Here is a 15702-nt window from a genome sequence, read left to right on the forward strand (position 1 = left end):
CTGTACCAGTCCAGTTAGGGAAAATAATTATCTGTGTTGGAGCCACATGGGCTCTAACACAAATGCGCCCAGCAACGTGCCCCGAGAGGAATGCCGGAGGAAGAACAAGAAGTTCGAAAAAGAACGTGGTGCTGACAGCCAAACTCCATGAAAAGCCGGAGATAGGGCCAGAAGAGAGAGACCGTGAATGCTGATTGCTGAATCCCAGAGGGAAACCGGACAAAATGTGGAGGAGAACGTGAGGCTGATCCGCGCACCCCAAAAAGCAAGGAAGAAGGGACCAGAAGTGAGGAACCCGCGAGAAAAAAATTGATGGATGTGGGAGTATTGAGCGCTCAGAGATAGAGATCAGAATTTAAAGAAATGTAGACAAGTGGGACAAAATTTAAATCGGGAATAAAAACTTGTAAATATAGAAATATGGGATAAGGGAAAAAGTATTCAGTTATATATGTTGGTAACTAAAGGGAGTGAGAGTAGAGCAGAAACAATGACAGAGTTATTGAGAATCTATAAGTGTGATAGATGCAGAATTGCAACTTTTATTGCTTGCTAAATGGGTAGGAAAGGTGAAGGAAAAATGACTTTTGGCCCAAGAATCACCAAGTTACCGCTGAGACTGAGTAACCACGTGGTCACAGTAGCCAGTAATCCAACTCACCTGTGGGTAAGGGGCAAGCAGGAACAAGAGTGTAGAGAGCAAATTTAACCTCACAGTCTATAGAACAGAGGAGAGGATTCAGAAATTTCCCTAATTTTATGATTTACAAGTTAAAATAAAAAAAGATAGTTAAAAATCCGCCCGCCAGAGCTCGGGAAGGCAATCTGACAAAGTGAGCCTGTGTCCTACCCCCTGCCGTGCAGCACAGCTTCAACTGAAGAAAAAAAAAGACAAGTTTAAATTAAGGTAGCCTCTGAGATAAGCAGGTTAAAATGCTTTTCAACTTCACGATTTTGCCTTTTTGTCAAAAGTCTGCTGTTTGTAGGTAGGTGAATTCGTATCCAAGGTGGATTGATTTCAGTACTGTGGCTCTGTGGTAAGTTTAATGTCAGAGATTGTAATGCATTCAGAAGTTCCTTATTGTACAGGATTTTAAGATTGTTTAAGCTATCCTGAGTTTTGTCTTTTCTCATAAAGTTGAGGACTGTTTTCTCGAAGTCTGAAGAATTTCGTTATAAGTTTAATGGGCATTTGCATTAAATCTGTAGATTGCTTTCAGTAAGATTGTCAATTTTGCTGCCTTTACAAGAGAATAGGCGATCTTTCCATTGTCTGATAGCTTAAATTTCTTTCTTCAAAGATTTAGTTCTTGTTATAGAGGTTTCTCAATTTGTGTGATTAGAGTTACTCAAAGATATTTAAGGTATTTGTGGCTATCTCATTTATCAGGATACATTTGGGTTGTTTTCAGATTCTGTGTATGATAAAGTAATTCTGTTGTGAACATGGTTGAGCATCTTTTGTATATAGGCCCAAAAGAGGTATAGTTGAGTTTTAAAGTAGTTTGTTACCTAATTTTCTGAGAATTCGCCATACTAGGATCCAAAGCAGCTGTGCCAGTTTGCATTTCCACAAGCGGAGGAGGTGTTTTTGATCTTGGTCATTTTTACAGGGATAAGATGGAGTCTCAGAGTTGTTTTGATTTACATTTCTCCAATGGTTAAGGATGTTATATTTGGGCAATTTTTTGATGTCTTTCAGTCATTTTAAATTCATCTATTGAGAGTTCTCAGTTTAGGTCTGTTGCATATATTCTTATTGGATTAATTGTTCTTTTGATGACGATTTCTAGGAGTTCTTATGTTTTTGAAGTGGATTAATGGTTAGTAAAGATATTTTCCCATCCTATGGCTATTATGTCTTGTTGCTATACAGAAGCTTCTCAGTTCAAGAGATCCCATTTATTGTTTCTCTCAATGTGTATGCCACTGAGGCTGTGTTAGTTGTGCGAGTGCATTCAAGTGTTAATTCTAAATTTTTCTTCTATGAGGTTAAGTATTGGTTTTACCCCAAAGAAATTAAGCCTCAGAAGATAGAAATTAGGAAGGATGACTTAAAAACTCTTAATGACTTTCAAAGGTTGTTAGGAAATATACAGTGGCTAAGGCCTTATTTAAGGTTTCCTTCAGGAGACCTCGAGCCTCTAAATGAAATACTTAAAGGAGACAGTAATCCAAATTCTAGCAGGCAGCTTGTTCTACCCATTACAAATGTTCTCAGTCATATATATTCTTAAAACCAACAATTCCCCAGCCCTAGCAGGTTCCAGGGACCCATAGAAAATCAGATAAGGGTTCTCCCCCCGCCCCCACAAACACACACAGATCCATGGGAGTGGCTAGTAGACGTCCAGTGAACTTAATGGAGAAAGTTAAGAAAGGAATTAAATGATCAGGGGATTCTTAGAGGTAAGGTTAGTGCACTACACTGCATTATTAGGTGGTAGATAAAGAGCTAAAATGTTTATTTTCAGGAAGATTATGAATAGGGCACAGATTGTATTTTAAATCAGCGCACCGCTTTTTTTCCTTCTCCAAGCATACATAGAATCAGGTAACCAAGCAAGCTACATAAAAGGCTCTTGATCAGATTAACACATACACCACATGCTGTAGATTCTATGGGTCTAGGTCTGGAGTTAGACTTACGGCTCTAAGGGAAGAAGAGACCCAGGCCTCTAAATGAGCAGTTCTGGGCTATGCTGAACAACGTGGGTGTTGTGGGTCTTTCTCTGAGCTGCAGTTAATTATCTCTTCTGTTGTCCTTGAGAGCCCTCAACTAAAATTCATCAGTAAACTGAGGCGAAAGTGAGCATAAGGAGTTAGGAGTCTTTTGAGTGAGGTAAAACCAGAGCAGCAGCTTGGTCAAGTAGTAATTCTATGTCCTTGGAGATCTGTGAATATCTTAGATGGGATGCTCTTGCCTGAACCCTAAGCACTGACCATATGTCTGCTGATAAAGATAACTGCAGGAAGGCAGATCTCTATTACCTAGGAGAGAGGAATGAGGCCTGACGGTAGGAAACTGTTCTGAACTAGGGAATTAATTCCCAAATATGTAACAGAAGGGAAGTCAGCTATAGCAAAAATTTATAGCAAAGGACAGCCACTTTATTCACAAAGCAATAATGCTAAAAAGCCTTGCTTTTTGGTTTAGCTCTTATCAGATCCCTGGGTTCTGATAAGTCACTCATGAAAAGATGACTGAGCAATTCCTATGTAATGCTGCAGCTTGTAGCGTTTGGTTTCTGTTGATGTGATGAACACCGTGGCCCAAGATAACTTAGGGGAAGAAAGGGCATTTTTCACCAACAGTTTATAGTTGCCATCCAGGGAAGACAAGGAAGAAGGCAGGAGCAGCCAGGCTTTCTGGCTTGCCTCCCTTGACTCTCTAACCTGCTTTGCAGTACAACCCACAACCGCCTGCCCATTGGTGGTGCTGCCACAGCGGCCTGTGCCCTCCTCCATCAACTAGCAGTTAGGAAAATGTCCCTCTAGTCTGATGGAGGCAAATCCTTGAAGTTTCCTCTTCCCGGGTCTGTCAAGTTGACAACCCCAAATAGTCATCAAAAAGTTTAAAAAAATAAAAAAAACAAAAAACACATCAGGAACCCCTATTCTTTTCCTGTTTTTACTTAAGAAACAACTGATCTGTATTTTTGAAGATTCTACCACACCCTTTGGCCTATGCAGTAGTATCTTTAAAGGAAACAAAATTAAGAATCCTAGACGGAGTTGCCAGTAAGGAATCTTAACATCAATGTGGCACAATGCACCACGCAAATCCAGACTTTTCAGTCCTGTGACAAACAGAAATATCCACGTAGGCACTAACATAGAGAAAATATAATTTAAAAAGCTCAGGGCTTTGCTGGGGATTTAAAGATAAGCTTCGGGGAGGTTGCACTGAGGACAAAGTGCAGACAGCCTGGCAGAAGAAAGGGCGACTGAACAAGGCAACTTGGACAGCTTGGGCAAAATGAAAGGTCCTAGCACAACATGGGTCCAAGAAAAGTCCTTTCTCACACTCAACAGAAAGAATAAATGAGCAAGCTGGGCAGTGGTGGTCTTCCTTTCCAGTCTCCTCTGGAAATAGATACCTCTGCGGGATATCTATTAAACCTGGGCTTTTTCTAATTTGGTTTGATTTGGTCTGATTAAGATTATTGCATCGGTGGAGAGGCTTGTTGCGGTGCAAAAACTTTACAGAAAAAACAGAGGCCTTTAAGGAACATATCCACATGAATGCTTGTATATGCAGGTACATACACATTTAATAGTATATTTTTATTAGTGCACATTTCATTGTGTGCACGTGGAAGGCCCTCCTGCTGTTGTAGGGGACCAGGTGACAGGTAAGGGGCAGAACTTGTCTCGTAAAGGGACAGGGTACCCAGGTGACAGGGCAGACCAACATAATTACACCACCAGGGACTGAAGTCAGGTTGTTGGGCTTGGCAGCATGTGCCTTTACTGCTGAGCCATCTCTTTGGCCCATAAATAATATCTTAAAAGACATATCTATTACAGCTATGGACCAAAACAAGATTCTTTAAAGGATTCTCCCTGGGCATGGAAGCACACACCTTTAACTGCAGTACTTGGGAAACAGAGACAGGCCAATTTCTATGGTTCTAAGGCCAGCCAGGGCTACACAGCGAGCCCCTGACTCAAACAAAGAATTCTCAAAGAAGATGAGAAAGCTCTTAGAAACAAAACTCATGCTGGGCAGTGTTGGCGCATGCCTTTAATCTCAGCACTCGGGAGGCAGAGGCAGGCGGATCTTTGAGTTTGAGGCCAGCCTGTTCTACAAGAGCTAGTTCCAGGACAGGCTCTAAAAGCTACAGAGAAACCCTGTCTCGAAAATCCAAAAAATAAAAAACAAAACAAAATTCACAGGGGCTAGAAAGATGGATCGGTGGTTAGAGCGCTGGCTGTACAAACATATAAACACAAGGACCTGAGTTCTCCTCTCTTCAGCACTCCATAATAAAAGTCAGGGGTGGAATGTGCAACAGAGAATGCTGGGCTTGCTGGCCACCCAGTCTGGATAAAATGGCAAGCCAGGTTCGGTGCAGACTGTCTCAAGGGGATGGGATGGAGGTTGATAAAGTGGAACACACAATGGCCATATTTACATAAACCAAAGAAATAAAAATTAGCAGACTAGAAAAACACAATGCAACAGATAGTTTGAAGACTGGGTACCCGTAAAGCAGAGGAGGAAGACAAAGCTACAAATAAAAAGGTAAGAAATCAGAAAGTGCAGGGGGTGGGGGTGGGGCAGGAGACATAAATACAGGAGAGAGGGAAAGATCTTAAAATAACAGTAAGGAAGTCTGAACAAGTCCTAAGAATCATAATTTATCTAGCAAAAACAACTCTAATACACTTCAGTCTGTGTACACATGTAAGTTTAAATGAAATTTCCCCATTTGGGCTGGCAGTGTTTCCCTCAAGACTATCTAGCAAGACCCCCAACACCAGGCACAGGAAGCCCTCTTCTAATTTGTTGGCCAGGGTTGTCCAAGAGACTCCCCAAACACACAGGCTATTGCTATTGCCCTCGGTTGCTCTGAGATGAGAGGGTAAGTCCCTATTGCTGAAGACACCATGCACTTCAGACATAGATCCCAGAGGACAAAACTTAGGTCCTCCCTAAAGACTAACTTCTATGGTACCAGAAGTTTCTACGCAAGCTTCTGAAAGAGGGCATCAATCGGCTATCTTAAAGGTTGAAGGCATGCATTTATGGAGATTGGCTGATAAACAGTATTTATAGTGCTGCTTCTTGTAGGGATCAATTGGGATCAGTTGAGGCCAATAACTCAATCCTTTGTAAAACTCTTCTAAAGGCTTATTCCTTTGCTCATGTGATCCTTTCTGTGCTGTTCAGTAAATACAGAACAAAGCCCTTTACGAGGGACCCTCACACAACACACACATACACAGGTACATGGCAGATACACACAGAACAGTTACACACAGTCAGATTCGCAAGACAGCAATCTTCAGGTGGGGACAGATTTAGACTCACGCAACAGACAGAAGATGGATGGCACAGGGAACATGAAGGAGACAATTCAAATCTGGACTTACTTGCCCTTGGTAAAATGACTCCAAGAGGGCGGAGTGCTTTTATTTCTTGCCTTAACACAACACTGACGTATCATTGGCAACTCAGTGTTAGTTCCTGATGTGTTGTCTAACTTAACTGCTGTCTTAACTGGTCTTAAGACCTGCTCAACAAGAAGGGAATCACACCTGGTACTATAAACCTAACCAATTTCCCAAGGCTAATGAAGTCATGGACCGTGGAGAACCTACAACGACCACTTTACTAAACCAGCATGATCCCTAATTACAGTCAAAATATTTGTCCTTGTATACCCATAAACATAGCTCTACCCTTCGTGAAGAAAACTTCTCTTTGCACAAGCAGATGGAGAGCAGTAAAGAAAACTACAATTCATCAAAATGCAGTTGTAGAGCCCAGCCCCAACAAATACATCAATACACTTCCTACACCTAAGGACCTCTGTGAAGAGCAGGCAAAAGGATGGCTGAGAGCCGGAGGAACAGTAGGTCTACTGTGAGATTGTATTTTCTAGAAATGGCAGGGAAGCTACAGCCATGAAGTCTCACAAGGCTGCCTAAACATAAGCTGAACAAGGACGACACCAAGACACGCTAGCACGGAAAGGGAAAAGCCCAGAAGGTCCCAACCCTAGACAAAGAACTGCAGGTTACTAAGGTGTAAGGAATGCTGAAAGCAGAAGAAATAGTTGTCCCTAGGAAAAACCACATCAATTGGTCATCCAATACCATCCTTAAAAATAGGTACATGCAAGTAACATTATAAAGGCTGAGCAGGATGCATTTATTTATTTAGGAATATGTATTGTAATATATATGAATATATAAATATTCCTAAATAAACATACACACACAAACGTAATTAAAGGAAAAGACCATGAATTTGACAACAAGGAGTGGGGTGGTACATGGGAAGTACTGGAGAGAGAAGAGGGAAGGGCAGAACGATAGGACTGACCTGAAACAGTCTTCGGGACATGACAGGCTCTCTGCTGCGGCTGCCTGCAAAGGAGCAGACCCGCCACGAGTCTTCTAGCCTGAGGTGGAGCTCAAGAGCCCCAACCCTGAGGACATATTCAGTTGATGACTTTTGGGGAAAGGAGAGTGAATTTTAAGAGTGTGGCACCTGGTGACCACAGGAGTATATGGGCAGCATAAATTGGAGTTGGGTTATTTAAAAAAATAAAAAGAAAAAAGAAAACGTAAAGTTGAGAGTGGGAAAATAATGGATGGACAGAGGCAAATATGACCAAAGTACATTGAATGAAATTCTCAAATTAATAAAAAAAATTACATTAAAAAATTGGAAAGCCAATTTGTAATTCTAACATTTTGGTACCTAATCCCAAAGAAGAAAAATTCTTTAATTGTTTAAGATTTTCTTATGGAAGGACAAAGTTTTCAGGCTGAAAACTCATCAAGCACCGACAAAAGGGATGAAAACAGACCTTGTCTGGAGACAGTGCAGCAGGACAAAGGTAACACTACAAATGTCAAGTGGTAAGAATTCTACACCCTGCCAAAACACTCACAAAGTCTCAAACACACATTCCAAGACTGTGTAGTCTCAAAACACTGACTTCTCATTCTTTATTTTCAAAAGTGACTGTTTCATCCATTTTGGGGGAAAAAAACAAGGAAAAGGATAAGTCTAGGCTGTCAAGTGGAGCGTGCTGGCAATGACCAATATTAGGTAATGTACTCAGGCTTTCTGAAAAACTTTTTCCAAGGGGATGACATTGATGGACTCCCTAAGGGAGACCTCAAGGAAACAGGCTGTTTGGCCATAGTCCACTTTGGACAAACAATTCCCCATAACAATCAGGTCTCCTCACTTCATTTTAGTAACTTACTGTGAATACTCACCTGCCTGCAGTGCCAACTGCTGTTTCTCTTTGTAATGTAATTCCTTTCATTCTACATAACACAATTTTCACTAGCTTCAAGATTCCTTTACTGGTAGCTCTATCTGTGTAGAAAAAAAATATGAATGTTCTTCCAGGTTTCTCTGCTCCTTTGGTCTTGTGCAGCCCTCACAGAGGAGCTGGAAAGGAAGTTTCAGAACAACTTCCTACTTACTGGACTGGCTAATGGGACAATGAAGTAATAAATAACTTTGGAGGGCTGAAGATGTAGCTTTTGGTAGAGTGGCTGCCTAGCATGCAGAAGGCCTTGCGTTCAATTCTCAACAAGGAATAATACTTTCAATTTCAATGTACATATAGTTAGTGTCTACGCGTTCTTCACTCTTGTCCCTCGTGTGTAGTTCATAATGGTCAGTGAACTGTCAGGAATTCAACATCAACTTTGTAGGTTAAAGATGTAAAATTTTGTCCTTTGGGGCAACACACACATACACACACACACATGGGGCAACACACACATACACACACACACATGGGGCAACACACACACGCGTGCGTTTGTGCTGGGTGATGGTGGCACATACCTTTAATCCCAGCATTCAGGAGGCAGAGACAGGCAGATCTCTGTGAGTTTGAGGCCAGCCTGGTCTAAAGAGGAAGTTCCAGCACAGCCAAAGCTACAGAGAAACCTTGTCTCAAAAAACAAAACAAATCACAAAAACAATTTAGAAACATACAAATTCTATTGTAATTTTTGTCTAAATATATAAACTATAAAGTATAAATTATACAATGGTATGTACATAAAATATTACATTCTACTCAAGTAAAGTTAAGTAACAATAACAAGTGATACTTGATGCATATCAAAGTGTCCTTATTTTGTTTCTGACCTAAGTTATACAAAATTAGATATAAAACATGAATACCCTGAGCAAGTGAAACCAAAGGATTAACCATGATTTCACTGACAACTGATGTAGTTCTATCTTGACAAGAGATAGTCAAGACAAGATTATATTATTTTTTTCCGACACTTATTAACCCCACACTGGCAGAGTATTTCCTTTTCAGGCACAGTCCCAGCTTCATAACCATAATCCCAGGTCAGTTCTGTTCTTGCTTTCACATACCTAGAAAGTAGAAATAAAAAAGAATCATAAATCATCCTAAATAATTCTTTCACATGAATCAACCTTGACTATGCCAATTTTCATATTCACAAAATTAACCATCCTCAAGTTGTTCTATTCTCTTTCCACATCATCTAAACGTTTGACTTTTATTTAAAGCCTCCCAAAATGCTATGTAACAAAGTTTATCTATGAGGAACGGTGTTTTGCAAACATAAAGGCTATGGCACACAAGCAAACAGAGTAATTCAGACTTTAAAGAAGATATAGGAGCCAGGCATATTTCTTATGTGGGACAGCTTTCTTTCTCAATTGCTATTTTTACTTCAGGATACTAAAGTTTTCCTTTGGGTGTTTTGACAATGATTTTGTGAATTAAAGCCATTTGCTATTTTTCCCAATATTTCTTCTTATAATTTTCTCCTACATTTTTAAGAACTGTGGAAGACTGCACTTCCCATTCAGTGTTGTTTTGGGACTCACTGCTGCATCGGGCTGTGAGCTGGTTATTCCAGCTCTGGGAGACCTGGCAGTCAGAAATGAGTGCCTCCAGAACCAGGAGGAACCTGCTGTAAGTTGTTAAATAAACCTTGCTGTCTGAATGGAGGGATCTGCATCCTGGGGTCCTTCAGGACCTGTCTACCTTCTTTCTATGGACACAACTGAGAAATGATATATGCAAACAATACTGTCTGCATCACCTGGCACAAGGCTGTCCAAGAAGTGTTCCCTGGGTAGGTACAAGACCAGTTCCACTGGCTTTCTCAGACCTCTCTACCTTGCTATGATGATCACGTGATGGACCAGGATCTCGTAACATCACCCTTTCCATGATAATTGGCATTTGCCCTTTCCTGTAAATTCAAGTGTAGGTGTCATATGTATTTGGTGGACAGTGTCCTAAGACAGAGTCAGTCACTTGTCATTTGTCTTAAAATAATGACTACATTTCCATGCTGTTTCAAAGCATTGACTGCACCTTACCTTTGCAGCACTTGTTCACTCCTGTGCTGGTGGTCAGAGCCATAGCTTTGTGTGACGGGTGTTCTAAGGTTGGGCTATATCCCAGCCTAAAGGCTACTTTACTTTTTAAACACTGTCTAACACATGCCCACACCCTGTTTGTTCATAAATAAACTCTCTTACATTTTCATACTAATACTTTTAAACAATTTTAAAGATAGTCAGTCGTCAATGGAACTGGGAGTTAATTTGAAGTATATAAAAAGTTATCTTTTTTAAAAAAAAAAAAAAGTAAAGGTCTAGGTGAGGTCTTCAGTCCTGGAACTCGAGAGGCAAAGGCAGGCAGACCTGAGTTCCAGCAGATCACACAAAGAATCACTGTCTCAAAACAACAACAAAACAAAACAAAAAGAAAACCAAAAGAGTTCATGGTCAACCTGGGCTGTGTCCTGAGTACCTGGTCAGCTAAGTGTAAATGGTAAGACCCTGTCACAAAAACAACAAAAAGCTAAATGAATCTCTTCTGCAAAATTACTGATGGTTTTTGCCAACATATATAATTTTATTATTGTTGTAAAAGAAAATGTTTATATTTAATGGTAAGTCAAATTATAAAACTACATATGGAAGTTTGTTCTAATACTATATTCTGAGTATACACAGTAAAAATGGGAACTCTGTTTATCAAAACAAAAAGGATAAACCAGTTTTCCTTATGTTCCCCTGAACTGAACTATGCAATCTGATGTCCTCAGTCCCTTAAGAATTAACTCTAAACCGGGAGGTGGTGGCACAAGCCTTTAATCCCAGCCGGGAGGGAGAAGCAGGCAGATCTCTGTGAGTTTGAGGTCAGCCTGGTCTACATGAGCTAGTTCCAGGACAGCCAGGGCTACACAGAGAAATCCTGTCTTGAAAAACAAACAAACAAAAACCAACCAGCCAAACAAACAAAATTCTAAATGAGAATAAGAATAGAAATTCCAACTGTTTAAATGTTTTACTGAATAGTAAACAGTTTAGGATAACAGTATTTTATGATATCAGATATTTGAGGTTATGTTTCATCTTTTCATTCTTTTTTCATATCTACTATTTTAAAAGTCATAGCTGCAGCAATAATTGTATAAACAAAATAACTGCAAACCTGTTGGTAAAGAAGGCGACCAATGGAAAATTTCTGTCATGTGTTTCTACAAAAACATTCTGTACACAGAGATTCGGGGAACAACTATGCTGTTAAAAAAAAAAAAAGAAGAATTAAAGGTGAGATAGAGTATAAAATTTAGAACCTTGTTATTTAAATATGTGAATACCATTGTTTCCTATATATCTCACTGATTTCATCTTTCTCATTTTAAGTAATACACAATCTACCGCAGCTCTTAACAGTGTAGTTTTAGCAGGAACCCATTCAGTAAAGCCAGATATCTTGCTGAAATATAAGATAGAACCCCCTAGATGGGAATTTTTTTCTCAGTATTTAATATTATAAATATATTTATATTTCAATTCAACAACACTATATCAAAAAATGTATTGTACAGAACCTTCTGCATAGATATCTACATGTAAGATTGTTAATGAACAGTTTTTAAACAGGAAACATTTGAAAATAAAAGCTGCCTGTAGGGAGCTAGTTAAAATTGACCCAATGGCATTCTATGCAGCATAAAGGGAGAAACATGCTAATAAGAAGAATCGGGGCCAGTGAGATGGTTCAGTGGGTAAACGCATTTGCCAATAATTAGCCTGATAACCTGAGTTTGATTCCTGAAACTTACATGATAAAAAAGGGAGAACCAACACTCCAATTTGTCCCCTAGCTTCCACATATGCATGTGGCATGTATATATCTCCACCCTATATACAAAATAAATAACTAAATGTAAAAAAGAAAGTACCAGGAGCTCCTGTGTACTGATACATATTGATCTTCAGGATAGTATTGTTCACTCAAAAAGCAAATATAAGAGGTAGGTCAAGCTGGGCAGTGGTGGTGCACATTTTTAATCTCAGCATGCAGGAGGCAGAGGGAAGCAGAGGCAGGTAGATCTCTCTGAGTTCAAGGCCAGTCTGGTATTCAAAGTCAGTTCAAGAACAGCCAGGACTGTACAGAGAAACTCTGTCTCAGAAAACAGAGAAAGAGCTCAATTAAAAATGGACTAAGTAGACTTGAGCTCAATCCCTAGACCCCATGTGAAAAAGCCAGGTGTGGCAGTACATGCTTGTGATATCAGGGCTCGGGAGGTAGAGAAAGGAGGATCCCTGGGGCTTGTGCCAGACAGCCCAGCCTGACTGGTAAGCTGCAGGCCATTATTGTAAGTACTCTTGTTTTAAAAAATCAATGTGAATGGCACTGAAGGAATAATACAATTGACCTGTGGCTCCCAAACACACAGGCACACAAATGCATGTGAATAAGCTATATAGAAAAGGACAACACATATGCATTTACCTGCATTTGTAAAGTGGGGGCGGAAGAAACAAGAGCCATAGAATGGGATCAGGGAAATTGGCAGCGCATTACTTTTCAAGAAATGGCCCTAGCTGGGCAGTGGTGGCACATCTTTCTTTAATTCCAGCACTGGGAAGCAGAGGCAGGTACATATCTGAGTTTGAGACCAGCCTGGTCTACAAGTAAGTTCCATAACAGCCAGGGCTACATAGAGGAGAAACCCTGTCCTGAAAAACCTAAAACATACATACATACTTACATACATACATACATACATAGAAAGGACTTGAAAATGAGCAAGACAGAGTTTTAACACAGAGAGTACACACAATATAGTTCTTATATCCTAATCCAAACCAGTATCTCTGAAGAATAGACATGTATAAACAGTCGATTTCTCAACACAGCCGTGTAACCCCTTTCCAAGGTTTGTAACATGGCAGTATTCTCAGTACCACCATCCCAGTTCTTCTTAGCTGCCCACTGTCTTCTCAATATTGACATCTATTATTGAAATCACAAGACTCATAGACACCAAGTCTCTCCAATACCCTTGAATATGTCCATCACTTAGTTTCAGTGATTATTTCCTATTCAAGTTTTTGTGCAACTTGGACAACTAAATTTGAAAACTGTGTGTTTTATGCACACGTGTGTGAAGACATGCATATATGTATGCCTGTCTATGGAAGCTGGAAGTCAATGTCGGATATCTTGATTGCTCTTCACCTTACTTTTTCATCATATAGCAATTTTTTGTAACCTTATTTTTTGAGACAAGGTCCCATTGAACTTGGAGCTTGATGTCTGGCTAGACCAGTCAGTAAGCCCCAGCATCTTCCTGTCTTGTCCCTAGTGCTAGGATTACAGTGCATGCCATGAGGCCTGTTTTGTGTGTGTGTCTCTGTATATGATGTACTGTGTGTGGTAGTGTATGTGTGTATACTAATATACATGTCTGCGTATGTGTGTAGGATGCAGCTCTCTCCTGCTCCAGAACAACCCCTTGAGAGAGCATCTCTCACTGAAACTGGACCTAACAAGCCTCTATCCCCACCCCTAAAGAGTGCTGGGGTTACAGACATGCATATTGCCACACAAGGTTTTTATGTGGGTGCTGGATCCAAACTCATGTCCTCCTGGTTGGCAAGCACTTTACTGACTGAGCCATTTTCCCAGCCCTGAAAACTGACTGATGTATTTAGTTTTCCTTGGTTTTATGCTTTGTTTTGTGTTTTAAATACAGGTTCTCACACTGTAGCCCAGGCTAGTCTAAAACACAGGAAATCCTCCTGCCTCAGTCTGAAAAGTGCTGGGATTATAGGCATGAGCCACCATGCCCACCCATTTCTTAAGTTTTCGAATGCAAATGTTTACTGTATGGTAAGCACTTTCAAGCAATTTATATTAATTAGTATGATCCTGAAAAAACCCTATGTAGTCATTCCCATATTAACAGCAGAAATTAAGTATCAAGAAGTAGCATGCAGAGGTACATAAACAGAAAACTGGCTCGGTCTGTTTTAGAATCTATTAGTTCTATCTTCCTGATAAATTTTAAGGAAAGGAGTGCTTAGAAATAGGAATCTTAACCCTGATACTCACATTAAGGAAACGGCCCACATTTCCTTCTTTTGAAGCATCCAATAGAAACACATCCTCTTTACTGAGCCTCATTAAAGAAGGTGACAGAGTCTTCATCCCTTCATTTGGCAACTCTTCATCACAGAAGCCCAGCTGACTGTGAGAGGCTGCAGATTCTTCTTCTCGGGATTTTACTGGAACCTCCAGCACCTTTTCAGTTTTCTCATCATTCAATGTGGCTATGTGCTTCCACCTGCCCTCCGGTGAAGTGTCTTCTCGACTTCTAGTTATATCTATCACGTCTGATTCCATCAGCTGTCCGTCTTCAGAGTAACCAACTTGGTTTGAACTTAAGTCCTCTAGTAGACATTGTTAGGAAGAATTATCAGGGCATATACTTGGCTGAGTAACAGTGCTAAGATTAGGTTAGAAGACAGCTGCCTTAAATAGCATAATCCTTATCATGCATTAAGGTAGGCAGTATTACTCGACTTTTATAAATGAGAACACTGAGTCTCAAGGACTAAAGAGATTTCCCTGACTCATAGAGAACTAGAGAAATACACAGGTATGCCCAAATTCTAAAGCCTGTTTTCTTTCTGTGGCACCACAGCTTTTCATGCATCTACATGTTGCTTCCTCATTAATGTATTCAATATCAAATTTAGTAAAAGTGGCTTTCCTTCCACTGACTCTGGAATCTGTATTTAAGTATATTCTAGATTCATGCAACAAGAGAGGGGAGAGGCTGCTAACATGTCATAGTTCTAAGGACACTGCCAGGACTTCTTTTTCTCAAAGTCCAGCAAAAACAACTGTGTTTCCGGGGCTCGCACACACTGATGATTGGTGCCTTTAAGACCAGTCAAAAATTGTACTCTTATAAACCAAAAAAAGGAGATAAACTTAGTCATTAATGGTATATTTCCAAATAGCCAATAAGGACAATTTTAAGTGTTCCCAGCATCAAGAAATAACAAATCTCTGAGGTAAATGATCATTACACACTGTATAATGACCGCCTTATCATACTCAGAAATACACACAACTAGTAAAAATATTTCTAGAAAAAAATTCTACTTATTAAAAAAATTAAAGTTCAAGGTTTAATCATTATCATATGGAGGCTGCTCCTATAGTACTTGTATTTTACTCAAGATTTCTGGTAGTTTCTACTAGCTATATGGAGTTGTTATTTGATCTGCCTGCTATATATACTTAGCAACTGATGAAAATGGGGAAAGAGCCAAAGCAACTGTACTCACTATGGCTCATGTGTATTAAAGGGTATAATAACTATTATGTAAAATGCTCTTTCTTAGTAGAATTTCCCAGTAAGGAGCAACCCCACCAATCTACCCTGTAACACTACCTGGGGAGTTGGGGTTACAGATTAAGGGTATGAAGTGGGAGAAGAGGCAGCAGTGGCAGGCTTGCTCTCCAAAACAGGGCATTTGTCATCCATCTCTCTACTGAGGGATTCATCAAAATACAAAAGTTGCAAACTCCAGTCTGCCCAAACTGTAACATTTGTCATAGAGAGGCGGAACTCCAAAAGACAGTACTCTGTGGAGGGAGTTTGTATTCTCGCTAGCATTATACTGAG

General features: G+C 40.0%; 1 protein-coding gene across 2 annotated transcripts in view; it reads right to left on the bottom strand.

The window, feature by feature from the left end:
* Positions 1–15702, bottom strand: part of Setdb2 (SET domain bifurcated histone lysine methyltransferase 2) — a 61315-nt gene that overhangs the window by 20208 nt on the left and 25405 nt on the right. Inside the window, exons 12-14 of one of the 2 annotated variants that reach the window (XM_085698602.2) lie at positions 14118–14455; positions 11202–11290; positions 9007–9094 (exon numbers count right to left, since the gene is read on the bottom strand). In XM_085698602.2, coding sequence (XP_085554728.2) covers positions 9007–9094; positions 11202–11290; positions 14118–14455 — 515 coding nt within the window. Of the gene's footprint in view, positions 1–8685; positions 9095–11201; positions 11291–14117; positions 14456–15702 lie in introns of those variants that run through there. The other variant, XM_048448112.3, reaches the window with a different exon arrangement.

This window comes from Myodes glareolus, chromosome 12, assembly GCF_982192425.1.
Source record: "Myodes glareolus chromosome 12, mMyoGla1.1, whole genome shotgun sequence".
NCBI classification, from domain to species: Eukaryota; Metazoa; Chordata; class Mammalia; order Rodentia; family Cricetidae; genus Myodes; species Myodes glareolus.